The 27,708-nt window shown below is 42.4% G+C and overlaps 1 protein-coding gene across 1 annotated transcript in view; it reads left to right on the forward strand.

Moving 5' to 3' along the window:
* LOC111964970 (protein cordon-bleu) overlaps positions 1-27,708 on the forward strand; it is a 40,238-nt gene that overhangs the window by 5,617 nt on the left and 6,913 nt on the right. Inside the window, exons 6-8 of the mRNA XM_070443804.1 lie at positions 8,030-8,209; positions 17,946-18,552; positions 23,466-23,621. Coding sequence (XP_070299905.1) covers positions 8,030-8,209; positions 17,946-18,552; positions 23,466-23,621 — 943 coding nt within the window. The remainder of the gene's footprint in view (positions 1-8,029; positions 8,210-17,945; positions 18,553-23,465; positions 23,622-27,708) is intronic.

Here is a 27,708-nt window from a genome sequence, read left to right on the forward strand (position 1 = left end):
ATACAAAAGTTTCTCAATACTTTGTTATATACCCTTTGTTGGCAATGACAGAGGTCACAACGTTTTCTGTAAGTCTTCACAAGGTTTTCACACACTGTTGCTGGTATTTTGGCCCATTCCTCCATGCAGATCTCCTCTAGAGCAGTGATGTTTTGGGGCTGTTGCTGGGCAACACGGACTTTCAACTCCCTCCAAAGATTTTCTATGGGGTTGAGATCTGGAGACTGGTAGGCCACTCCAGGACCTTGAAATGCTTCTTAAGAAGCCACTCCTTCGTTGCCCGGGCGGTGTGTTTGGGATCAATTGTCATGCTGAAAGACCCGGCCACGTTTCATCTTCAATGCCCTTGCTGATGGAAGGAGGTTTTCACTCAAAATCTCACGATACATGGCCCCATTCATTCTTTCCTTTACACGGATCAGTCGTCCTGGTCCCTATGCGAGAAAAACAGCCCCAAAGCATGATGTTTCCACCCCCATGCTTCACAGTAGGTTATGGTGTTCTTTGGATGCAACTCAGCATTCTTTGTCCTCCAAACACAACGAGTTGAGTTTTTACCAAAAAGTTATATTTTGGTTTCATCTGACCATATGACACTTCCCAATCTTCTTCTGGATCATCCAAATGCTCTCTAGCAAACTTCAGATGGCCTGGACATGTACTGGCTTAAGCAGGGGGACACGTCTGGCACTGCAGGATTTGAGTCCCTGGCGGCGTGGTGTGTTACTGATGGTAGGCTTTGTTACTTTGGTCCCAGCTCTCTGCAGGTCATTCACTAGGTCCCCCCGTGTGGTTTGGGATTTTCGGTCACCGTTCTTGTGATCATTTTGCCACCCACGGGGTGAGATCTTGCGTGGAGCCCCAGATCGAGGGAGATTATCAGTGGTCTTTTATGTCTTCCATTTCCTAATAATTGCTCCCACAGTTGATTTCTTCAACCAAGCTGCTTACCTATTGCAGATTCAGTCTTCCCAGCCTGGTGCAGGTCTACAATTTTGTTTCTGGTGTCCTTTGACAGCTCTTTGGTCTTGGCCATAGTGGAGTTTGGAGTGTGACGTTTTGAGGTTTGTGGACAGGTGTCTTTTATACTGATAACAAGTTCAAACAGGTGCCGTTAATACAGGTAACGAGTGGAGGGACAGAGGAGCCTCTTAAAAAGAAGAAGTTACAGGTCTGTGAGAGCCAGAAATCTTGCTTGTTTGTAGGTGACCCAATACTTATTTTCACACCATATTTGAAATAAATTCATTAAAATCCTACAATGTGATTTTCTGGATTTTTTTTTCTCATTTTGTCTGTCATAGTTGAAGTGTACCTATGATGAAAATTACAGGCCTCTCTCATCTTTTTAAGTGGGAGAACTTGCACAATTGGTGGCTGACTAATTACTTTTTTGCCCTACGTAGCTTTCCCAAAATTCCCTAGGTTTTTTCACAAATCCTTGTTGGAGAGTTCTGGATTTCCTGCTTATTCCCTCCTTGATTCTTTGAATTGTACAACCAAGATTTCTGGAAAACAGGGAATGTTATGGGAATTTTGCACCGCTACTGAAAAGAAAACCAAAGTTGAGCTCATGTGCTCTAATTGTTGGGGGGCATAAAACGCTATCTGTTACAAGGTGGTGGGTTTTGGAAAATCTACAATAGAATAGTACTCAAGAGCATAATTGATCTTTCTGCTAAATTAATGAGATTGCACTTATTGAATGAGATTTGAGTATTGAAGAAAATATAATGCAAGATGTCAAGTACCACACCCAGACATTTCAGGAGGGTTAGTAGTACTTACATTGTATTTTTTTTTCAGTATTTTGAGTATATTATTAATCACACCATCCATGTCCATAGTAGGCGACTGTTCTTCAGTCTGAAATGGAATGTACATCTAACATGCAATAAATCAGAATGCAACTACAATACAAGCATGACATGCAGTTATTGCAGTTATTTTGAAAGATGATAGCAGTACTCGTACAGCGCTAGGGTTAAAAAGCCCTTTCCACGGGGCCAGTCAAATTCTATAAGACTAATTATTTTTATGGAAAGCCATCATATGTTGAGCTCAGAATAACAGTAGCTATTTAAGTAGAAGATTTAAGACACAGAAAAAATATGCTTCTTTTCTCTGCATTTCAACATACATTAATAGTAAGTCAACGTTTAAAGTCAGCTTGATCTGCAGACACACACTCTATGTTCTAGATGGTATTATGGTGTTAAGTTAGCCAAGCCAATGGGATAAATGTACTCTGTTGGAACACAAGTGAACTGTGCCGTCTTACCTTTGATTTCCTTCTGTTGAACTTAAAGAATCCGAGCAGACCTTTGTTCTCGGCCCCGACACTTGAGGTGTTGGAACGGAAGTATTCTAACAATGAATGGACAGACAATAGGTTTCAGTTCACTCCGAAATTAAAGGTTTGGCTCACTGAGCTAAAAATAAAGATTTTCATTCATGCAGTTCATTCATTAACCAATGGGATGAAATAAACCACAGCTAGAACTATACTACATTATGCAAGTCATGTCAGTTATTAAAAGTTTAACCCATGCATACAACAAAAAGTATTCTCCATAAACACACTCTCAAGCCTCTATCTACAATCAGGCAGTTTCAACAGTAGATGGACTACAACTAAACTTTTCCAATATAGACAGTGCATCTATTCTTCAACCTCTGAAAATAAATCTAGCAAACAGTCATAACACACTGTAAGCCAGAAGGAAGGGATGACCAAATACTTATTTTCCACCATACTTTGCAAATAAATTCATTAAAAATCCTACAATGTGATTTTCTGGATTATTTTTTCTCATTTTGTCTGTCATAGTTGAAGTGTACCTATGATGAAAATTACAGGCCTCTCTCATCTTTTTAAGTGGGAGAACTTGCACAATTGGTGGCTGACTAAATACTTTTTTGCCCCACTGTACCATTATTTTGCAACCCTACTTTTCTGCCTGTGTGCCTCCTCTCGATATAGCTGATTGTCTGTTGTTCTGCTCATGTACCACTAGAGGGCAGACTTGACAAGCTGATCCCACGTCTTCTGATTCCCCTCAGTCAATTACAGTACGTTGACGGATTTAAAGTTTCTGTAGCAAGTCAACCTGAAGTAAATTAAAGCCTTGAATTATTTCTTATTATTTGATCAGCTTTACTCAGTGACATGTATAATGTATTTAATAGTAAGTTTGTAAAACAATAGTAGTTATAGCAGTAGGGCCGGTTTCCTGGAAATATTTTCTACTCCATCGTGGAGTTCTTTGAATGTGGTGTGCATATGTGCTAAAACATTATTATATTTGAGCAAATATTGAACAGGCTACCTGTTTGGAAGGTAATTTAATCAGTTTTACACAATTACAGAGGAATCTATTACCGGCATCCATCTGGGATACACCTCAAATCAATATGGGTGTTTTATTGGATTRCCCATAAGAACTTGGTGGATCTCTCTTGCTCATTTGAGTCAAGCCCCAGGGGGTGCGCGCACACACACACGCACACACACCCTGTAATCTCAGCGATTATGTTACATCATCATACTATACCTGGCTACATTTACTCTGATATCTGGATACCATTAATGGCCAAACTAATGGGAAGATATGTTGAGGACTGTTCATAACACAGACTGGAGTAGAACAGTACATTGGACAAACTGATGGACCGTAATGTTGAGGACGACTGTGTACATAGTGTATGATCTAAAGGAATGAAAACGATATTGCTTTGCTTATGAGACACCGTTCTAGAGATGCTAAGGCACGCCAGAAATGATCCTGTCTGTTTTCCCAGAGTTTTTTTTATTTTTATTGTACAGAATGAAACTATTTCAGATCACATTTTGTCCTTGGAGAGGACAATAAGGGTTATTGCTGCCTCTAAATCATCATAGATGGCCATGTTCGGTTCTATCTGTCTCTAGTCTTGGCAGTGAGCACTCCGCTTAAAATGCATTTCCACCTTGAATATGCATGAGTGATAGGCATTGTGGTTAGCTCTCAGATTTCCTCCAGCATGGAATTACAGATGTTCAGGTGAACTTTTCCTAAACTTTAATAACAAAGAAAGACTCAATAGGTTTTTTGGCTCTGGTCTGTAACTGATTTAAGATTACATAACGTATGCTACGAATTCATGGCAATTCCCTGCATGGAACATTCCGTTCCAGTACAACAACAGCACGGATCCCAATTGAAAGTTACCATAGTCTCTCCCTAAATTTGGAATGTGTATTTGTGTTGGTCTTTCATAATTGAACATGCAGTGGATGTACTGAGGGACTCTCAGAGATCCGGGATATTAACAGTTTAGCCACACTCCTCCCTCAAATACACAGGCATTGAGCATGTTGCTCTACCAAGGAGAGGAGGTAACATCGAGATCCTACTACTACAAAGGGAGGCTTACTGGATATCCTATCTAAAAACATTGATCCCTAGTGGTCTGAAAATTGACTTTGATCTCAGACCTTTCTTATGAACAATTCTTATAAATGGATATATTCTTCCTACAGCTTATCAGCGTACACCTAATATGTTCCCCCTGTTGACGATGCATATTATGCATTAAGGTTGAACCAAAAAATGACATGTAACAAATACAAATTAAATAGGAAACAATTAAATATGTGAAATTGAATTAAACAATAATGTATGTTGATGCTAACATTATGTGCAATATTCAATTATGTTGGCATATGATAACAATAGCCTAATATATTTAATATGCCATAAACAATTTTTTTTTTTAACAGTTTCACTCAATTCATTCTAATTAACTTATTCATTATGACACACCTCTCACTATTGTCATTGGTTGCACTACTTGCACTGTTTGTCAACATAACCTGGTTCAAGTATTTACCCTGAAACGTTGGTGATTTACCCAATAAATTACTGGGAGTTTATATATGGAGTGTGCGACTCTCTTTATTTTTATAGTTTATTCGCCGTTAGTCAGCACCTCCACACAAAATATTTTTTCTGGGTGTGCGCCAGCTCATATTCTTTATTGGTCTTTCATAATTGAACATACCGTGGATGTACTGAGGGACTCTCAGTGAGCTGGAATATTAACAATTTAGCCACACTCACTTTCATTTGAGAAGGTCGCCATGAACACATTAGCGCAGTGTGAAAAGTTCATCAGGGGAGGAGAGGGTTGGCCGCTGGCCAAGAATCACTCCCCAGTCCCTGCTGAAGGCTGTCAGATTTCTAAAAATGCATTTCAGGTTTCATCTCTGCCCTTTCTCTCTTGTGGCATGGGATCAACCAGCAGAAGATTGAGGCTTTGGATTTACTGGAATATTTGCATATATATTCTGTACTGTACATGTAAAAAAGAAARGTCCTCTCACTGTCAACTGCGTTTATTTTCAGTAAACTTAATTAACATGTGTAAATATTTATATGAACATAAGATTCAACAACTGAGACATAAACTGAACAAGTTCCACAGACATGTGACTAACAGAAATTGAATAATGTGTCCCTGAACAAAAGGGMGGGGTCAAAATCAAAAGTAACAGTCAGTATCTGGTGTGGCCACCAGCTGCATTAAGTACTGCAGTGCATCTCCTCCTCATGGACTGCACCAGATTTGCCAGTTCTTGCTGTGAGATGTTACCCCACTCTTCCACCAAGGCACCTGCAAGTTCCAGGACATTTCTGGGGTGAATGGCCCTAGCCCTCACCCTCCGATCCAACGGGTCCCAGACGTGCTCAATGGGATTGAGATCCGGGCCCTTCGCTGGCCATAGTAGAACACCGACATTCCTGTCTTGCAGGAAATCACGCACAGAACGAGCAGTATGGCTGGTGGCATTGTCATGCTGGAGGGTCATGTCAGGCTGAGCCTGCAGGAAGGGTACCACATGAGGGAGGAGGATGTCTCCCTGTAACGCACAGCGTTGAGGCCTGCAATGACAACAAGCTCAGTCCGATGATGCTGTGACACACCGCCCCAGACCATGACGGACCCTCCAGCTCTAAATCGATCCCGCTCCAGAGTACAGGCCTCGGTGTAACGCTCATTCCTTCGACGATAAARGCAAATCRGACCATCACACCTGGTGAGACAAAACCGCGACTCGTCAGTGAAGAGCACTTTTTGTCAGTCCTGTCTGGTCCAGCGACGGTGAAAAAGGGACGTTTCTTTTTATGCTGAGTTTATATGTACAGTAGCTTATATATAAGCAGCAGCCAATAGAAGGGAATAGAGTAAAGCCGACTGTGCACTGTGTAAAGTATTCCATGTCATCTACCCTTGGGATGCAATTATGCCCATGTATAAATATGTGGTTCTCTGTAGCTCAGTTGGTAGAGCATTGCGCTTGCTATGCCAGGAGAGTGGGTTTGATTCCTGGGACCAGCCATATGTAAAATGTATGCAAGCATGACTGTAAGTCTCTTTTGGATGTTATGTTATTTGAGTCAGGAAGATCTAGTAGGTGGGAGAGGCACGTGTTCTTGAGTAAGATAAGAGAAGATCAAAGTTAAACAGGATGTGAAGGTCATAAAGATGAATGGTGTCGACTTAGTTGATCCAGGCTCTGTTCTTAGAGCGGGGCAGCAGTAAATCTACTGCAGGATTCCAAGACTCCAGCTATGTTTTTGTTACATACGTCTTTATCTCTTAGCTCTACATTACTGTATAGTAGCTCGGTCTGCTTTTCCAAGCTTATACAATATGCAAGCAATTGGCAACTCACAGCTCCCTCAAAGCCACACTGACTGTCCTTAGTAGACTAGACTAGTTTGATTGTGCCTGCCTGGTGTAATGGAACCAATGAAATAGTCCCAAAAGTTCAGACCATGCCCACCTGGCACACCAGGCAGGCTCAATCAAATGATACAAATATTTTTGAAGGAAAACAAATACTATTTATGCCCAGGTCTGAATACCTTTGAGTGCTTTTCTCTCCCTCCTGCACATTTTCCATTAATTCTCCCCACTGTGAGAAGTGCTTGGTTCACTGATTACCTCTAATGACTAGAATTTAATGTTTTAGTCATTTAAACTTTTTTTTCATGACTACTTTGATCCTCTGCCCAGGAGTTGTCTGAAATGCTGTGTCATTTTGACTTAATATGTTTTCCTTTCTTTTCTTTAAACCCCCCCACCATCGTTTAAAGATGCATATCTTTGTTCCTAGTTGTGCTACAGTACAGAGACAGAAGCTTAGGACGTTTCAGACAGCCTGGACCCAGATCTGTTTGTGCTGTCTTGCCAACTCCTTTTTATGATTACTTGGCACGACATTGACCATAGGAGTTGGAAAGGCAGTGCAAACAGATCTGGAACCAGGCTAAGCTTCAGATGCTTAGTAAAGCCTTTGATCATTCTTTGATCGTCCCCCATTGCTCAGCAGCATCCCTCCCAGACAGACAGACGGTGTATTAGCGAGGCGGCGTAGCTACAGAATGGTAATAAAGCTGACTGCAGCTATCACAACTGTCACAAAGCATCCTGATTCAACAGGGATCTGAGTGCCTCCTCTTGCAGACTAGAGGAGACAGACCCAACACTGAGCTTTGCATTGGCTTAATTTACGACTGCAATAACAGACTATGATGAAGATATGCTGATATTGTAGATTCAGTCGTGAGCCCTTGTTAGTCGGAGTCTCAAATGGCACCCTATTCTCTATATAGTGTTATGTGTCCTTGTCAAAYGTAGTGCACAACATAGGGAATAGGGTGCCACMTGGGACAGCGTTAGTGAATAAAGGGCATGACCCATGCTCACCCTTCAGGACTGGCCCTTGACATTTCCAGTGTCCACCATATCAACCTGTGATTTTGGGTTTCTGAGACCATTTAGAATTACCTGACCTTTAAATGCCACTCAGTTCATATGTAGTTCTGTTCTGTGTGTTTATAATTGTGTGTGTGTGTGTGTGTGTGTGTGTGTGTGTGTGTACGTACTCACACATCTGTTTGTGTGAATGTGTCACATTATCTGTCTGTGTGTCATTATTTTTATGTTTTGCATTAACCTTTCTCTCTCCCTCCTCATCCAGGGCCTGTCAACAGTGTCCATCGTGCCCTGTGTGGACGCGCGGCCCAGCACCCTGGGCCAGTCCCAGTCCGCCATGAACATCTCCAGGATGTCCCCCAGGATAGAGATTAAGAAGAGGCGGGCCCCTCCGACCCCGGCCCCCACACCCTGCCAGGGCTGCTACACACTGGAGGCCTACCAGGTGAGGGGGCAACACACACACACACACACACACACTTCAGGTCATGGTGACCTGTGTTGAGATCAACAATTGCAACATTGGCTAAACATTTCCTCTAATCTCCTTGTGTTGTTTGTGGATATAATATCAATAGTAGTAGTGTTCTTTCTCTTCRCGTGGTGTTMTTGTGGGAAATGTTGTTTTTTCACCATGTTATGTTGGCTCTAAAGGTTTTCTCTCCTCCTGTTGGAGAGAATGGGGTTTGTCTGGAACTGTGTGTTGTGGTCATAGTGACCGTTACTAACAGGAACACACTGGTTAAGCTGTGAAATGGATTACATCCTAAATGCCACCCTATTCCCTATATAGTGTACTACTTTTGACCAGGGTCTATAGTGCTCTGGTTAAAACTAGTGCACTATGTAGGGAATAGGGTGCCATTTGGACAGATACTCCGGTAGAGAAGCACAAGGTGTCCACACAGTATTCTGTGTACTACTCACGCTGTTCTTCCAATCAGGATTTAATTCGGATTTATGTTGTCGTGGCTCCCAGTTTTTTTTCTCGCCTGTCTTGTTATACCCTTTATAGCAAAAATTTGATAGCCTTTCAGACAATTAAATAAAYTGCCGGATCAGAAGTTTTCAATAAAAGTAGCTGATTGATGTGCTGTTGTGTTGTTTTTATGCAGTTTTTTTATGGTAGGGTGCTAGATGTGTTTTCTTTTTACTAAACGTCTTGGTAAATCATGGTATTTAATGAACTTTAACATACTTTTTTAGGGTAGAGGGGTCTGCGTGCAGGCAGCAGGCAGCCAGGTTGCACACAGGCAGCTCGAGATTATTTGATTGACAAGTAAAATGCCTGTTCAGTGGTGCATCGAAGCTATCTCAAGAGAGGGTTTCGTGTCGGCATTTAAAAAGCCGTGGTGTACCCTTACAGACAAACAAACATGCTGTAGCCYAGTCGCTTTCAAGGCGCCACATTCCATATGTCTGAAAGGGTATTAGACACTGTTCAGAAACACCACACTGATGACGTCTTTATCAGTCCGTTCACCCAGAGATAAGCAACACTTGCTGTCCTGTGACTCGCTAGCACGGATGAGACAAAGTATTGTGTTTGGAAGATGGCTGGCTGCATGTTGAGACACATGGCGCATGGGCCTGATGTAACCTTTTGTGAGGGTTAGACAAGGACAGAGAGATCAGATGAGGACGGAMTGCCTGAGGGATGGGATGGCTGCTCTTAGGTCTCCTTTCCATGAGCCTGAGCTACTGGTAGGATGGCTATTGTTGTAGTGATGACAATCTGTTCCCCTGGGGTATGACTACACTCTGTATAGCAAAATGTGCTATATAGAACCTAAAAGGGTTCTTCGGCTATACCCATAGGAGACCCTTTCGAAGAACCCTTTTTGGAACAAAAAGGATTCTACATCCTTTTTGTTCCAAAAAGGGTTCTCTCAGGTCAAATTCTTATGGAACCAAAAGGGTTCTCCCAGAAACCAAAAATAATCATTTTGGAACCCRTTTTTCTAAGAATGTTAAGCTGGGAATTACCAGGGACCTCACGATACGATATTATCACGATGCTTAAGTGCCGATACGTATTGCGATTCTAACAATTTTATATGTATTGCAATTCAATACTGTGATTTTATTGCGATTCGATGTTCCAAATATATTGCTCACCATATGTCTGCTGCAGAGGGACAAGAGAGAGCCATGAGAAAACAAGTTTTGATCAGTCATGGAAATAAAGGTGCTGAAAACAAATTGGCTTCCAATTTAAAAAGAAGATGGAGAACAAGCTATGGAGGAAAAATACTGGAGATTTGGTGCAGGTACAGACAACTAGCACAAAAATAATATTGCGATATTGTCAAAAKRWWWWWWRSMRKAAAAWWAKKWRCRMYWWYYWWAKRMMWWRSYWTTWWTTTRCCCATCACTAGWTATGACCCTCTATTGATCTCAGTACAGTATCAATTTACAATCAATAGTCAAGCCCAAGACCTTATTCAATCAAATAGCCAACTGGGTTTATCTGGGGTCAAGACAAAAAAATGGGTTCATCCCAAATTGCACCCTATTCCCTTTTATAGTGCACTTCAAAGGGAATGTGGTGCCATTTGGTATGCATCCAACATCTTGTGCTGAAGGACTGTTTTAAGCTTTTATTAGGCAAATAGCTGACATGATTTGGACAGGAGTAGGCTAACATGCTGACGAGACGGCACGCACGCGTGTGACATTGCACTCATGTTGATTTTGTCCACCCACACTAGACGTGATCAGGACACGCAGGTTGAAATATCAAACGAACTCTGAACCAACTATATTAATTTGGMGACAGGTCGAAAAGCATTAAACATTGATACCAATTTAGCTAGCTAGCTTGCTGTTGCTAGCTAATTTGTCCTGGGATATAAACATTGTGTTATTTTACCTGAAATGCACAAGGTCCTTTACTCCTTTATTAATCCACAGATAAAAGGGTAAACAGTGTTAGTTTCTAGGTATCTCTCCTCCTTCAGGCTTCTTCTTCTTTGGACTTTATATGGCGGTTGGTAACCAACTTTAAGTTGCATTACCACTACCGACTGGACTGGAGTGTGGACCTCAGTTCATCTTTCAATCACCCACGTGGGTATATGCTCCTATAAATCAATGAGGAGATGACACGTGGGTATATGCTCCTAAAAAACCAATGAGGAGATGGGAGAGGTGGGACTTGCAGCATGTCACACGTCACAAATAGAACCAAGTTTTATTTTAGCGCCTGGCTACACAGACGCTCGCGAACAGTGTGGCTGCAATGATTGCAGTGCTCACGCACGCAACGCGAGCGGTGTGGTCAGCATGCGAGAGGTCATGTTTAGAATGACATTTGTGACATGGCCTAGCCTGTCATCCTGAGCTTTCCGCTTCAGTGTTCGGTAATAGGTTTGACACAGGCAAGCACACTTGTGTAAGCCTGTTTGGCATACTGGAAAGGTAACATCAGACTTATGCAACAGGAGTCTCTAGTGACAGACATACTGTTAACATAAACACCAGATTTGGTTCTGAGATTGCAGCAGTGAATGAGGTGTATTTTGGTGGCACAACATCAAATATGTATAAGTGGGGTGTCGTGTTTCCAGAGGCAGATGGGCATGAAATCAGCTTGACAGGCTCTTTATGCCAATGTTACTGTACATAGTCAGAGGACAGGTGAGGTTGAGGGTTCAACAAACAAAAGTTTGCTGTAAATTTTTTTTACAAATATCTCTTGGATGAAATAGCATTAACTCAGAAGACCACTGAAGGGAAGGGGGTTAGMTAGGTTAGAATAGTGATTGGTCTAAGAGACTTGGAGCCTACTGTAGGAACACAGTGTTGTACATGATCATTATAGTCGGTACACGTTCAATACATTTTGTAATAGACATTGAGTAATATGTCTTCTATGGTTCCATTTTTGGGGGGTTCAATCTGCTCACTCCAGGGTAGGGTTGCACAATTCCAGTAACTTTCCCAAAATTGCCAGGTTTTCCAGAAATCCTAGTTGGAGAATTCTAGATTCCTTGCTCCTTTTTTCAACCAGGATTTCTGGAAAACCTGGGAATCTTGGGAAAGTTACCAGAATTTTCCAATCCTACTCTAAGGAGTGTTATTCTTCTCTGAATCTCAGTAGTTGACCTGATCTATTCTCAAGTATTTAAATCAACGGGACACAAGTCATGGAGCCTACTGAATATCCTCTGTTTTTCTCTGCAGCATGGCTCCTAGTGATGTTGATGTAACGACTCCTGGCTCTGGTTTCAGGGTGGACCTGCCAAGCAGTACAGTCTGAGGCAGCATCCCTATTGGTCCTGGTCAAAAGTAGTGCACTATGTAAGGAATAGGGTACCATTTGGGACGTAGCCTCAGACTCCATCCCATCAGGGGGATAGCTGGCAGCACAGGCTAAGTGTGATTGATTGAGATGGCTAGCATTACCTGCGTAAACCATTCCTTAGGGAGATGTCATAATCTGAACCAAGAGGGGTTTAGTCTTTCATAACAATCCGTCATTGGCTTTTTGTACTGCAGCACTATTAATCCACTTTAATGTAGCCTACCGTTTTAATCTGTTTCAGCAAGATACAAGTTGTCTGTTTACAATCTGTTTACAATCTTGCGTGGTTTGGATATTTCTACATTGGGCTGATGATACCATTCTCAATAATAGTCGTGGACCCTTTCTATAAAAAAAAACTTGAATTTGTGGGAAACCTCAGTTTAGATCAGTAGTGTTTTTTTTAAATGTTCCACATTCTGTAAGGTCACACATGATGCCTTTTTAAGAGGAAGCTTGTGATCTGAGTCATATGTTTGCAATCCCTCAGTTAGGCCTACATGATTGCTACGCAAGTAAACCATGTGGCTGCAGAACACTGAGTTAGAGTGAGAATGGTTGGTGTGGAAGCCTTAACTTACTCAACGCCTCTCTGAATTTGACTATTCAAGTGGCCTGCCTTGGTTTTTCAGTCCATCTGCTGACAAGACCTCCATTTCCTTTAATCAACACCCTCTGTAAATGAAATTCTATCACTTAAGGCCATGCAGGTTATTTTAGGTTGTCTTGTTTCACTTCATGCAAACTTGCTAGTTTATGTATGAGTGATTAGGCAACACTGTGGATTTTTCAGTGTGACAGGCTGTGGAACAGTGTGATTAAAATAAGTGGGAAACGGAAGCATGGGCGGCTCTAATAGTTTTGAGTGCAGATTTAGTGTGTATCCCAAATAGCACCCCATTCCCTATATAGTACACTACTTTTGACAAGAGCCCTAGTCAAAAGTAGGGCACTATATAGGGTAGTGTTTCCCAACCCTGGTCCTCGAGTACCTCCAACAGTACACCTTTTTATTGTATCCCTGGACAAGCACACCGGATTCAACTTGTCAAATAATCATCAAGACCTCAATGAGTTGTGTTTGTCCAGGGTTACAATGAAAAGGTGTACTGTTGGGGATACTCAAGGACCAGGGTTGGGAAACACTGATATAGGGTACCATTTGGGAGTCTCTCTATTATGCTCCTTTCCTCTTTCCTAAGGAAGAAAATGTTGTGTTCTCAGGAACAAAGGAAGAGGCCCCTAATGCCAAAACAAACAGCCCACTGGCACTGTGTAGTCTACCATCTCTCTCTCTGTGTGTGTGTGTAAATCTAATGAAGTAGTGGTGGCGTCTTCTCACAGAAATGTTGTGGGGAATGTTGTTTTTTCACCATGTTATGTTGGCTCTAATGGGCTTCTCTCCTCCTGTTGGAGATAATGGGGCTTGTTTGGAGCTGTGTTTTGTGTTTATGTTCACATTTTAAATCATTATTATTTCCAAATCACAGTCTCACAGTTAAGTTTTTGAAAGAATTGTTTTGTACCTCAAAGAATGACAAAAAACCTAGGCCTTGTTGTGGTTTTATGTTGGAATGTAATCTTAACCTTAGCAGACAAAGTAATATCCTGCACTGATAAAGATTATATAATGGACCTATTTTCACTACAGTTGGCACAAGAGTAGTCCACACTTCATCTACAGTGGTACATTGGTTCTCTATTTGAAGTGGACTTATGCCTTGAGCACTGATATACTTTTACTTTGAAATCTGTGTGTGTGTGTGTGTGTGTGGTCTGACCATAAAGAGCATGTAAATTCACTGTGCCAGCTCTGGAGCGGTGTGCTGTGTTGAGTAATTAAAAAGCTGGAGCTTTGGCAGCCAGGGGACTGAGCTTGCATCCCCAATACGCACCCTATTCACTTAACAGTGCACTACTTTTGACCAGCGCCATAGAGCTCTAGTCTAACGTAGTGCACTATGGGTCCCATTTGGGACATAGACCAAGTCAACCATTAAGGAGTGAGCTAGCATTCCTGCAGGATTAGGGGGTAGAAAAGCTATAGAAATATTTGACTGAATGATCGCATTGAGTGGCAGCACATCAGTGTATAGTAAATGTGATTTGATGCAGTCTGTGATATAGAGTTAGTAGAGCGCTGCAGGGTTGTGCAAGTGGTAGGTAGGCGAGTCTGACTGGGTGAGAGAGTGCACAGCAGTTTTGGCATGGCTCATGGAAAATCACCTCCTTGAAAAATCACCTCCACCTTGAAATTGCGATGAAAGTAGCAACAAGCCATAACAAATGATTTGTCAAACTTTTTATTTTTTATTCCTTGAATGTGGTGTAAGTCAGAATGTCCTTGTTTTATTTCTATATTCTAAGAAAATACTTGTGGTGTTTCTCTGGGATTGAGTCATTGTGGTTATAACGCTGTGTTACTTACTGCCCGCTACCTTGCACTTCTTTAGAGGTAGAGTTGTGTAAACTCCCTGAACTGTGTATGCACCTCCACCATCAAACCACCGTTCATACTTGTCGGTCTCTGGCATACCATAGCATGTGGGGCAAAGTTGAAGCTGTAATGGAGGACTGACTGGGATATGAAGATGTGTGTGTGCGCGTGTGTGTGCATGACCATGTGTAGGTGCACGTGTGTGACTAATTGGCTGCTCTTCAGAGTGAAAGACAATACTGTGCAGCCCAGTGCCGCAGAACGAAGCGACAGCGTCCTCTGACTAACCATTCTCTATGAATGCTCCATACTACTGTTGTATTGGAGTGTAAACATACCAGGGGAATTGATTGTGTTGCTCAGCTATGGATTACGGTTTAAAGTGACAGTGGTGCACTTTGGGATTTAGAGGAGCCAACTTAAGTCTGGGGAACATGTACATAAGATTGGGCAAACGGAGACCAAAGCTTCCCTTGCTTAGTATATTTAATAACCCTGCATGGCAATGGTTTAGCTCCCGTCTAAATCTGATATATATGTTGGAAGCATAACGACAGCAATATAAACCGTTTGCACGCCCACTTTAGAGAGTGATGAATATTTCTCATTGGACCATACATTTACTGCATAGTTTTGAGACAGTGAGTTGTGTCAGGTCAACTTTGTGGATCTAATGGAGCATGTAAGATGAGGGAGCATGGGGAGCTAGTCTGTCAGTGGTAGAGTGAATAGTAATACCAGAGTAATGGCTGTCTGTCTCTGCCATGAKGATAGAGGGCTCTGGATGACTACTTTAAAATGGAGATAGCCCTCAATGGGGCTGCCCATGCTGTCACACAGGATGCCATTTGCAAGGATAGAACGTGTGCTGTCTTTCCATATCTATGGTCTCTGTAGTGGAGGCCTGGGTCATTTGAGTTCATAGACAGCTCACCAGTTGACATGCGGAGAGACGACAGTAGTAGTACAGACAGTTTGTAGCAGGGGGAAAATTTGTTGAAGATAGAAGGAAGCGTTGACCCATTTTAATTAGGGCTGGGAATTGCCAGGGACCTCATGATACGTAGGTGCCGATACAATATGTATTGCAATTCTCACTGTGGTGGCAGAATTTTCCACAACATCACCATTCTATAGTATTGCAATTTGATGTTCCAAACATATTGCTCACTATATGTCTGCTGCAGAGAGACGAGAGAGCATGAGAACAAGTTTTGATCAGTCATGGAAATAAAATAGCTGAAAACATGTTGTTTCACTATTTAAAAAGAAGATGGAGAATAAGCTATAGGATGAAAAATACCGGAGTTTTGGCACAGGTACAGCCGACTAGCGCAAGCTAACGCTACCTAGCAAAAAAAAWAWAWATAATATATATACACTGCCGTTCAAAAGTTTGGGGTCACTTATACCATTTCTTGTTTTGGAAAGAAAATCWAATTTTCTGTCCATTTAAAATATCAAATTGATCAGAAATACAGTGAAAACATTGTTAATGCTGTAAATTAATATTGTAGCTGGCGATGGCTTTAAAAAAATAAAAAATAAAAAATCATGGAATATCTACGTAGGCGTACAGAGGCCCATTATCAGCAACAGTCACCACTATGCTTGAAAATATGTAGATTGGTACTCAGTGGGTCTCCCGAGTGGCGCAGTGGTCTAAGGCAGTGCTAGCTTTGTCACTAGAGATTCTGGTTTCGAGTCCAGGCTCTGTCGCAGCCGGCTGCGACCAGGAGACCCATGGGGCGACGCACAATTGGTCCAGCATCGTCCGGGTTAGGGGAGGGTTTGGTCGGCAGGGATGTCCTTGTCCCATCGCGCACTAGCGACTCCTGTGGCGGGCTGGACGGAGTGCACGCTGACACGGTCGCCAGGTGTACAGTGTTTCCTCCAACACATTGGTGCGGCTGGCTTCCGGGTTACACTTTTTTTGATCAATGTAAAGCTTTAGGTCACATACAACATTACGGTCAAATGGGATTCACGGGCATCGAAGAAAACACCAGGTAAAAAACCTATGGGTCATGTTCGATTCTGATCTAAATTTCGATTCACACATTAGGAATGTGACCAAAATAGCTTTTTACCACCTGAGGAACATTGCCACGGTGCGGCCGTTTCTATCTCAGGATGATACAGAGAGACTCATCCATACTTTTGTTACAAGCAGGCTTGACTACTGTAACGCTCTCCTGTCTGGTCTACCCAAGAAGGTCACTGGTCAACTGCAAAACAAACAGAATCGTGCAACATGTGTACTGCCCAAGACCAGACGGAGAGCCCACATTACACCGGTTTTAAAGTCAATGCACTGGCTGCCAGTGCACTTCTATTGGTTTTTACATCAATCCACGATCGTGCACCCCAATACATGTCAGACATGCTTTTAAGTAATGTACCCAGTAGGTCCCTCAGGTCCTCTGGCACTGGCCTTTTAACTATCCCAAACCCTAGGACCAAGAGGCATGGAGAGGCAGCCTTTAGTTACTATGTCCCCAGCCTCTGGAATAGCCTGATAGAGAACATGAGATGGGCTGAAACTGGGGACATATTTAAGAGATCTTAAAACACACCTTGAAACACACGTTTTCCTTAGGCTGCTTTTTTAGTGTTTCAGTTTTTATTGTTATGTTTTGTTGTTTTATTTGTGCTTTTTCCTGTGAAGCGCCCTTCGTTGCATTAATGTCTGAAATGTGCTATATAAATAAAGCTTGATTTGATTCCCATGAAAAGATTTGAAGTGGCCACCAAACACATTTAAAGTGTTTTTATCTCCATGCCTCCAGGATCAGAGGACATGTTGAGATTAAATGGGTCACACTGTTTTGTTGTATAAGGAAGCAATAATACCCCTTTCAGTAACAGCAAACAAATAAACATGGAACACTTAGGTATTTTGACTGATAGTCTGACTGACAGGCAAAGTTCCATAATCCATACAATACATTTCATCTTAAAAAGGTATTAATAACTTAAAGCTGCAATATGTAACTTTTTGTCGATCCGACCAAATTCACATAGAAATGTTAGTTATGTCATTCTCAATGAAAGCAAGTCTAACAAGCAGTTGATCTGTTCTATGTGCTCTATTTCTATGATTCCCATTCTTAAGTTATTTTTTGCATCTTTTACTTTTGGTTTTGTACACCTGCTTCAACTGCTGTAAATACAGTATTTTTGGTCATGGAAAATATATTTCACAACGGCTTAGATGGTACAATGATTTTCTACACAATGATTGCTTGTTTTGTAACAGATTTGAAATTTTAGCAACCAGGAAATGGAGACGGGATTTCTGCGTAGTGCACCTTTTTTAATAATGATAATGAGCAGTGATGATGTCCAAGAATAAATGGTTTATAGGGTATATTGTCACGGCTAGGGGGAGTTGTTAAGCCCGAGACTCATTACTCCCTCTCTCTCCCTCTCTCTCAGGTGGCTCCTGACTCAGAGAGTACACTGAGGAAGAGGAAGGCCCCGGCACCCCCTGCTACCCCTGCTACCTCTGTCACCCCAGCTCCTAGCACCCCAGCACCTCGCACCTCTGTCCAGATGGCCCCCTCTCCCTCCCCAGCCCCCAGCTCTCCTACCCCCAGCCTGCCTGCAGAGGAGGACTCTGGCTCTGAGCTGAGCAATGGGTCTGTCTACAGCAGCAGCAGTAGCAGTAGTGGGGTTGCCGCCGGCACCTCTGTCGCTGACACCTCAATGGCCGACTCTGACTCCGCCTCCAGCAGGGCTGATGTGTCCAAGCCCGGCCCTGATTCCACCCCCAGCAGCAGGGCTGCCATGGCTGACTCCTCCCGAGACTCCGCCCCCAGTAAGGTTGACACCGGCCCCAGGAGCAAGACTATGGTCAATGTCGCCTCTTACTCCGCCCCTACCAGCAAGGTTGAAAAGGTTGACTCCGCCCCCAGCAGCAACGCTGACAAGGCCAAGCCCACCCCCTATTTGTCCCGCAGCACCACACCGGAGGAGACCAGAGGAGAGTCTGCTCTTGGCCTGAAACTAGACGAGACGGAGAACAACAGACACAGCGCCATGGGTCAGTATCATCAGTACACATATAGTCAATGTAAAGAGGCCGATTGAGTTCTCTTCCCCGTCAACCCGCAGGCTGTTCCAGTCACAGTGTTCAGCGGTAGATGAAGGGACAGAACGTGCTTAGTCATAGCAGTCATATAACGGTGTAGCAACCCTTGCCTAGGTAGGCTCCTTAATGATCTCCTCCAAATGGTTTAACCCAATTGGAGAACACCCGCAAGAATTGTTGCACTACTACCGCTTTTCACTATAACAGGTTCCCCTCAACCTGAACTGAGTTGCTGGTGGTAGACATGATACCTGTACAGACATTTAGCCAGTAGAGACCCAAGGCAGCATAAACTAAATAACCCCCACGTCATAGGACAGGAGTTGGCCGGGATTGCAGCACTGCAGATTTGATTGCCTTACGTTTTGTACAATCTGTCCTCGGTAAACCAGGTGAAATAGCATTGCTATTAGCCTCACTATTCCTATTGATGCACTGTAGTGTAGAATTTGACATTTCTCCATCCTAAAAGAATCCCTGTACTACCTAATCTAACAAGGGAACAAAATGCACAAGACTAGAGTTATATCGATTGTGTCTTTTCTTGAAACGGGTTGAAGCGGACAATATTTATTTAGCTTGGTGAGGATGAGAGAGGTTGAGGGAGGAAGTGTTTAGTGCAGTGGACGCACTTAAAGCAGACTGCTCTGAGGAGTTGATTTATAGACCTGGGTGTGCCTCCCTCCCCTCTGCTATTCCCAAGACACTGTGCAGAACAAATAGACTTCTGCTAGGAAGACCCTGTAAGACCCACAGACCTACAGTGGCTTGTGAAAGTATTCACCCCCTTGGCATTTTTCCTATTTTGTTGCCTTACATCCTGGAATTCAAATAGATTTTTTTTTTGGGGGGGGGGTTTGTATCATTTGATTTACACAACATGCCTACCACTTTGAGGATGCAAAATATGTTCTATTGTGAAACAAACAAGAAATAAGAAACTGAACTTGAGCATGCATAACTATTCCCCCCCACTTTATAGAGCCACCTTTTGCAGCAATTACAGCTGCAAGTCTCTTGGGGTGTGTCTCCATAAGCTTGGCACATCTAGCCACTGGGATTTTTGTCCATTATTCAAGGCAAAACTGCTCCAGCTCCTTCAAGGTGGATGGGTTCCACTGATGTACAGCAATCTTTAAGTCATACCACATATTCTCAATTGGATTGAGGTCTGGGCTTTGACTAGGCCATTCCAAGACATTTAAATGTTTCCCCTTAAACCACTTGAGTGCTGCTATAACAGAATACTTAGGGTCATTGTCCTGCTGGAAGGTGAACACCAAATGTGTTTGCTTATTTTTTTCTTTAAGCAATGGTTTTTTTCTGGCCACTCTTCCGTAAAGCCCAGCTATGTGGAGTGTACGGCTTAAACTGGTCCTATGGACAGATACTCCAATCTCCGCTGTGGAGCTTTGCAGATCCTTCAGGGTTATCTTTGGTCTCTTTGTTGCCTCTCTGATTAATGCCGTCCTTGCCTGGTCTGTGAGTTTTGGTGGGTGGCCCTCTCTTGGCAGGTCTGTTGTGGTGCCATATTCTTTCCATTTTTTAATTAATGGATTTAATGGTGCTCCGTGGGATGTTCAAACGTTCTGATATTTTTTTATAACCCAACCCTGATCTGTACTTCTCCACAACTTTGTCCCTGACCTGTTTGGAGAGCTCCTTGGTSTTCATGGTGCCGCTTGCTTGGTGGTGCCCCTTGCTTAGTGGTGTTGCAGACTCTGGGGCCTTTCAGAACAGGTGTACTGAGATCCTGTGACAGATCATGTGACACTTAGATTGCACACAGGTGGACTTTATTTAACTAGTCATGTGACTTCTGAAGGTAATTGGTTGCACCAGATCTTATTTAGAGGCTTCATAGCAAAGCGGGTGAATACATATGCACGCACCACTTTTTCTTTTACATTTCTWTTGAAATAATATTTTGAAACAAGTCATTTTTTTCCATTTCACTTCACCAATTTGGACTATTTTGTGTATGTCCATTACATGAAATCCAAATAAAAATTAATTTAAATTACAGATTGTAATGCAACAAAGTAGGGAAAACGCTAAGGGGGATGAATTATTTTGCAAGGCACTGTATCTAATAGACTTCTGCTGGGAAGACCCTGTCAGAACCACAGACCTATCTGTTGCTCACAAGGCAGAACAACTAGACTTCCCCAAAACATAACAAAACAAATCATTATGTTCTGATCTGGAGTTGTATATTTGGGATTGTACATCACCGGTTGTACAGTCTGTAAAATAAATAGATGACATGCATCAATTAGGGATGATGTACTACAGGGATTTTAGATGTTTCCCCTTATTTAACCACTGTGATAATCTAAAGATAATCGTTGGTTATGTTCTATAATGTATGTGAGCGCAGTTGTTTCCTGCCTCCAGCTGTGTGAAGAGAGAGAACCTCTATTGGCTCTGTTAGCAGGAGTAGTGCAACCCAGATATCTCTCTCCTCTCTCACATGGCACACTGCTACTCTGTGCTCTTTTCCTCTTCTCGTCTGTTCTCTTTCTCTCTCTCCCAGCACTGCCTCTTCTCTCTCACACCATCATAGTGGAAAAAACAGTCCCTCAACCCAATAGTAAATGTTTGGCTCAGGCACAGAGGCGGTCTCTCTAATAGGTGGTTTTTGGATCGTTGATTCTCATCTTAAGATACATTTTCTGTCCGAAAATAAACTGGAGATTTCAACACACTCAATTGGGGCTGTTTCAATCAATCCACGCACCCACGTGTGTGTGTGTGTGTGTGTGTGGGTGCGCGTGCGCATGTCCCCTCAGTGTTTTTAAAGGGCCTGTAGGTCATCTGTTAGCCTCTGCAGGGTGTTTCTTAACCTACGTCTTACATTATCTTCATTGTGCTGACAATAGGGAATCTCTCATTTTAATCTGCTGTGTGCGGTTAAGTACCGTAGCTAGGTACATATTTTTGTGGCGCTAGCTGTCACACTTGGAACGCAGTCAGTAATCTAAAGGGCCTGAGGCGCAGAGTTAGTCAGTCACTCCCACGGCCAGCTCTACTCCATGTGGTCCATCAGCTGCTGAGTAAGGGATGTGAGGCATACGTTGACATATTGCTCACATCGCTCAGCACTGGCTGCAATTACATCAGCCTTTTACTGGTTTTATCCCAATTGGCACCCTGTTCCCTTATAGGGCACTATTTATGACAAGAGCCCTATGGGCCCAGGTCAAAAGTAGTGCACTATACAGGTAATAGGGTCCTATTTAGGACCAATAAACAGTTACACCCCCGTGGCAGGCCGTTCAGCTCCAGTCCACACAGTGCCATCAGTCTTTCTGTGAGATCATGATCAKAAAGATTTCTCTGAGTTTACTGCTGCTGTGTGCCCATACTATGTATGTGATCACTGATATGAGTCAAAGCAGACCCCCTTTTTAAATGGAAATCCAAGATGACAATATTCTGAAAATCTATAGTCAACTGTTGACTAATTTTGATTAAACACTGTTACATAAAACACCACATATGAAGTTTCTTGTTTTGTCAAGTGGCCTACTGTTCTGAAGCCCCCTGGATGTCAGCGTTTGAGCTGGCCACACTGTTTCTTCACAGAAATGTTTTGCACAAACACAGTCCTTACAAAGTTATGTCCTGAATGTGASCAGTTTATTTTGGGATGCAATGTTCASKCATTCACAGAAGTAGCGGCAGCGTAARACAATCATCCAAACCGGAAAATGTAGACGACATTAATTCTAGCGCTAACTGATGAAAGATTGACGTAACACAAGCAGTCATAGTTAGCTAACAGAAACAACAATGTGAACTAACTAATAGAAATAACTWTTTACAATTCATCACGTCAAGGGTGAGCTCACAATTGATCAAAATAATTGAGTAAAACACTTTCTAAAAATCTAATGTAATCCGGCGATGGGTAGTGTGTGCACGCCWCCCTGTTTATTTTTCCGCTTCAACCACCACCTCAATTCATACCGTTGTTAGAAAATAAAACTTGTTAGAAAATAATTAGAAATTGACAAGTTGAAACAGCCTTTAGATAATTAGCAGYCAGCGTGGGTTAACTGTCCTGTTGCGCATCAATCACATTTTGGAACAGTGCATTCTGACATCAGGTGCATAAAACAACTCACGCTGGGGCGACCGTTAAAGATATTTGGAACTCACAGGTGAAAAGGTTAAAACTGCAACATTTTCTCTCAGCCTCTTGGCAAAATGAGAACAATAACATGAGATTAGCTATCAAACAGCATTTATTTTTTTTATCTGACCCATGACAAAAAGTGTAGAATTGCAGGAAATTAGCTTTAAAATTTAAAAGCATATTTTCAGAGCCTCATGACAAAATGTGTAGACTAGCTTTACAAAACTTCAAATTCTTTGGACACAAAATGTGTTGAAATGCAGGAAGTTAGCTGTTTTCCTAAAAAATTAATCTGTTTTTCTAAAACAGGGGCCCCCAAATGAGGGGGTCCAGCCCTGGCCTGGAGTGTTTTGTGAAGCTCCATTTCTATCTCCCATAGCTGGAGTCTGGGGCGTAGAGTCTGATGTTATCTCTGCTCTGCTCTGTTTAAGGGGCTCTGATTAGAGACTGATCAGCAAGCAACACAATTGCCACTGAGAAGCTTCCATTCAAACGAGTAGCTTTACTGTACTTTCTCCACATACATTAAGCAGTTATAAGCAGCTTTCAGTTATTTGTTAATGTACCCATTCATTGATTGTCTTGTGTATTTTGCTTATTGTTTAATGTAAAAAAATTAAAATTTCTTTCTGCACAGTATGATGAACAAAGGCAATATAATTTAAGCTTATTGATTTCCCCCATTCTAACACCCAGTGCTTACTGCATCCCTCCTTTTCTTTAGGTGCTGAGCGTCCAGTGCCACTCAAACCTCTGCGAACCCTAGAACGGGAGCCCCCCCAGTTAGTCATCCCCCCACCCCCGCAGTACCCTCCCCCTCCCTCAGACCTAGACTCCCCCGATGCCTCACCAGAGAGCCACAGGGAGGAGGCCCCTCAGTGTAGGTCTCTCATCCCAGCTGACACCTCTACTATTGGGCTACCTTTCCCTCTGGTAGCCAGCTACTCTCCTTCCAACCTTCATGTCTTCCTCTAACTCCTCTCCTTTTTCAGTGCTGCTTCCCTCCCTGAACTTCATAGTTGTTGTTGAATGTTGAATGTCCCGGGTGGCTCAGTTGGTAGACCATGGTGCTTGCAATGCCATGGTTGTGGGTTTGAGTCCCAGAGGGGACCAGTACAAAGAGAAAAAAAAGTATGAAAATGTATGCACTAACTATTGTAAGTTGCTCTGGATCAGAGCTTCTGCTAAATGACGAAAATGTTAAAATCAATCTCTGTGTGTATCACAGTTTTCACTCTTAATGTGTAGTCCGGCTCATGTGGACATTCTATCCAGGCTTGCCACGTCGTTCATCTCCTTTGCAGCCAGTTAAACAGTTACGAGGCCTCCTTTATAACAGACAGGCTGATAGGCCACCTGAGCCCAATGCTGAAGGTCAGCTGTGACAGTGAAGTTCCTTGTATCCCAAATGGTACCCTATTCTCTATATAATGCTCTTCTTTTGACCAGGGCCTATAGGGCTCTGTTCAAAAGTAATGCACTATATAGGGAATAGTGTGCCATTTAAGACGCAACGTTAATCAACCTGTGAGGCTTTTATCGTATGTTTTTTATCTCCTGCTGTCTGTAAAAGGCTGTGATTTTCTGTTTCTGTTGTCAGGCTGCGATAGCGGCAACTTCTTTCTCCAGGGCTCCAGAACACCTTTATCTACCCTGTCCTAGTTCTATCTCATGTCTTCTTTTCTCTCTCTTTGCCTCTCCCCTCCACAGTCTACTGCTGTGCCCCTGTCCGTTTCCCGTTCTCCAAGCCTCGGTGAACAGACAGACAGACTTCTCTGGCCTGCCGTCCTCTCACTGTCTTCCTCTCCTCCCTCGCCTCTTCTGCACCTTCATCTCTTCCTGCTGGACCTCTGCTCCTTCCATCCTCCTTTTCTGTTCTTAGAACTGCCCCTTGAACTTCCTTTCTTTCCCATCTCTACACTTTCAAATCCCTCTCTTGTTGATGTCTTTTCTTTTCCTTGTTTTTGTGGCTTGTTTTTATAAATGTCTGTATATACAGTATAAACTATAAGCCATTTTGTATTTCAGGTAGTTATACAGTGGTTGGTACGGTAGAGAACTAAGAGGAACGTGATGTGTGAGGGCTGAGGGCTGATGGGGACAGGGATGTGTGTGATCAGTAGGCTGTTTAAGTGCAGATGAAATAGCCATACATGTATTGAGTGTGGAGTGATTGATGGAGACATTTTGAATTGAGGGTGTAAGGAAAGTCAAACGATATCTCCAAATCAATGATTTGATGGTGGTGGTAAAGGTTCTCTTTGTTATTGCTTAGTGTTTGTAATGGTTAGTAACTAGAAACCAGGCTGTTGTTTCTCTGCATGCTGATTGGTTGACTCCATTAAGGAGTGACCAATAAATCAATGACACTTTTTATGTGGAGGGTTCATCCTTTTTATGAGATTAACTCCTGGGACATTGGTTAGTATTAGTGGGTTTGTGAGAAGCAGCTTCACTGTGACAACATATCAGTGGAGAGCTAAATAGAAGTCACTCTTGTTCACATGTCTTTAGCTTTTACGTTGGATGTGTGAGTGAGTGAAATAAATAACTCTTCTGTATTGGCTTATCCAGATATTCAGCCCTCTAAGTGCCTTTGTCAATAGCAGCATTCATGTGGGTTTTAATTGTGTTATATTGTACAAAAAAAGCATTTAAAAACATGTTTATAATTACAAGTGCAAAATTAGCATGGCGTCCAAGACAGATCATTGAGATCAAGGATTTCCTTGAAATGGACAAGCATGAAAACATTAATATTTTATCATTTCATTTGACATTAAAGACTTAACACCATTTGTGTATTGAGGCCATGAGGAAATTATTTGTGATTGGGATTTTGGTCTGTGTGTGGTGGTAATGTGGCTTAGTGTGTTTCAGTATGTTGTAGATAGAGAGATGATAGATGTCTATGACTGGATGTGTGTGAGAGAGTGTTACTGGCATAGAGAGAGAGTTACAGCCAGAGAGTCTTGACTTGGTTTGTGCATGGTTTGGGTTTATGTGATGGGAGCAAGGATGAGTTCATGTTTGTGTAAGATTTTGTTTTGGATGGCTAAGCCAGTGCTGGGAAAGGGTTGGGAGGGCCACTCTGTGTGAGTCACTGGATCTCCAGGAACAGGCTCTCTTCACCATTACAGCTCTGCCTGAAGTTGACAGGCCCAGCTCTCACACACTCATGGGTTAGGTGGCTTTAAAACATCTCTCTAACGACTTCTCAGTGATGTGCTCTGCATGCTGGCTGGAGAATACTGTAAACCTAATAAATGGAACATACAGTTAAAGTCGGAAGTTTACATACACACTTAGGTTGGAGTCATTAAAACTTCTTTTTCAACCACCACAAATTTCTTGTTAACAAACTGTAGTTTTGGCAAGTCGGTTAGGACATCTACTTTGTGCAAGACACAAGTARTTTTCCCAACAATTGAAGACCTCCACAAGTCTGGTTCATCCTTGGGAGCAATTTCCAAACGCCTGAATGTACCACGTTCATCTGTACAAACAATAGTACGCAAGTATTAACACCATGGGACCACGCAGCCATCATACCGCTCAGGAAGGAGACGCGTTCTGTCTCCTAAAGATGAACATACTTTGTTGCGAAAAGTGCAAATCAATCCCAGAACAACAGCAAAGGACCTTATGAAGATGCTGAAGGAAACGGGTACAAAAGTATCTATATCCACAGTAAAACGAGTCCTTTATCGACAAAACTTGAAAGGCCGCTCAGCAAGGAAGAAGCCACTGCTCCAAAACCGCCATAAAAAAGCCAGACTACGGTTTGCAACGCACATGGGGACAAAAATCGTACTTTTTGGAGAAATGTCCTCTGGTCTGATCAATAAAAAAATAGAACTGTTTGGCCATAATGACCATCGTTATGTTTGGAGGAAAAAGGGGGATGCTTGCAAGCCGAAGAACACCATCCCAACCATGAAGCACGGGGGTGGCAGCATCATGTTGTGGGGGTACTTTGCTGCAGGAGGGACTGGTGCACTTCACAAAATAGATGGCATCATGAGGCAGGAAAATGATGTGGATATATTGAAGCAACATCTCAAGACATCAGTCAGGAAGTTAAAGCTGGGTCGCAAATGGGTCTTCCAAATGGACAATGACCCCAAGCATACTTACAAAGTTGTGGCAAAATGGCTTAAGGACAGCAAAGTCAAGGTATTGGAGTGGCCATCACAAAGCCATGACCTCAACCCTATAGACAATTTATGGGCAGAACTGAAAAAGCATGTGCGGGCAAGGAGGCATACAAACCTGACTCAGTTACACCAGCTCTGTCAGGAGGAATGMGCCAAAATTGACCCAACTTACCCGAAACGTTTGACCCAAGTTATACAATTTAAGGGGAATGCTACCAAATACTAATTGAGTGTATGTAAACTTCTGATCCACTGGGATGTGATGAAAGAAATAAAAGCTGAAATAAATAATTCTCTACTATTATGCTGACATTTCACATTCTTAAAATAAAGTGGTTATCCTAACTGACCTAAGATAGGGAATTTTTACTAGGATTAAATGTCAGGAATTGTGAAAAACTGAGTTTAAATGTATTTGGCTAAGGTGTATGTAAACTTCCGACTTCAACTGTATGTATTAATGCTCCTGCTTTTGGCTTGATGGCCAGTGAGATAAGTGAGACGTTATACAATCTAAATGTTTTGCTCCAAAGCCAAGTGGGAGACCATAGGACTACGGTATATGATGCAACATGTCAATGTTGTTCATGGGAAATATTGAGTACAGGATCATAAGGTATGTTTAAGACTGCCCACATCAACGTAGGGGTTTCATTGAGCCACAAGTGTGTATCTCAGAATTTATGTCTAGCTAACATTGTATAATAACATTTTTCTCACTCTTACCCTCTCTGCTTCCCTCCTTTCTCTGTCATGCACATGCTTGTACAACCTCTCTTTTTTTTGTTGCTGTGAACTGTTCCTCAATAG

The sequence above is a fragment of the Salvelinus sp. IW2-2015 genome, linkage group LG6.1 (genome assembly GCF_002910315.2).
Source record: "Salvelinus sp. IW2-2015 linkage group LG6.1, ASM291031v2, whole genome shotgun sequence".
Classification (NCBI taxonomy): domain Eukaryota; kingdom Metazoa; phylum Chordata; class Actinopteri; order Salmoniformes; family Salmonidae; genus Salvelinus; species Salvelinus sp. IW2-2015.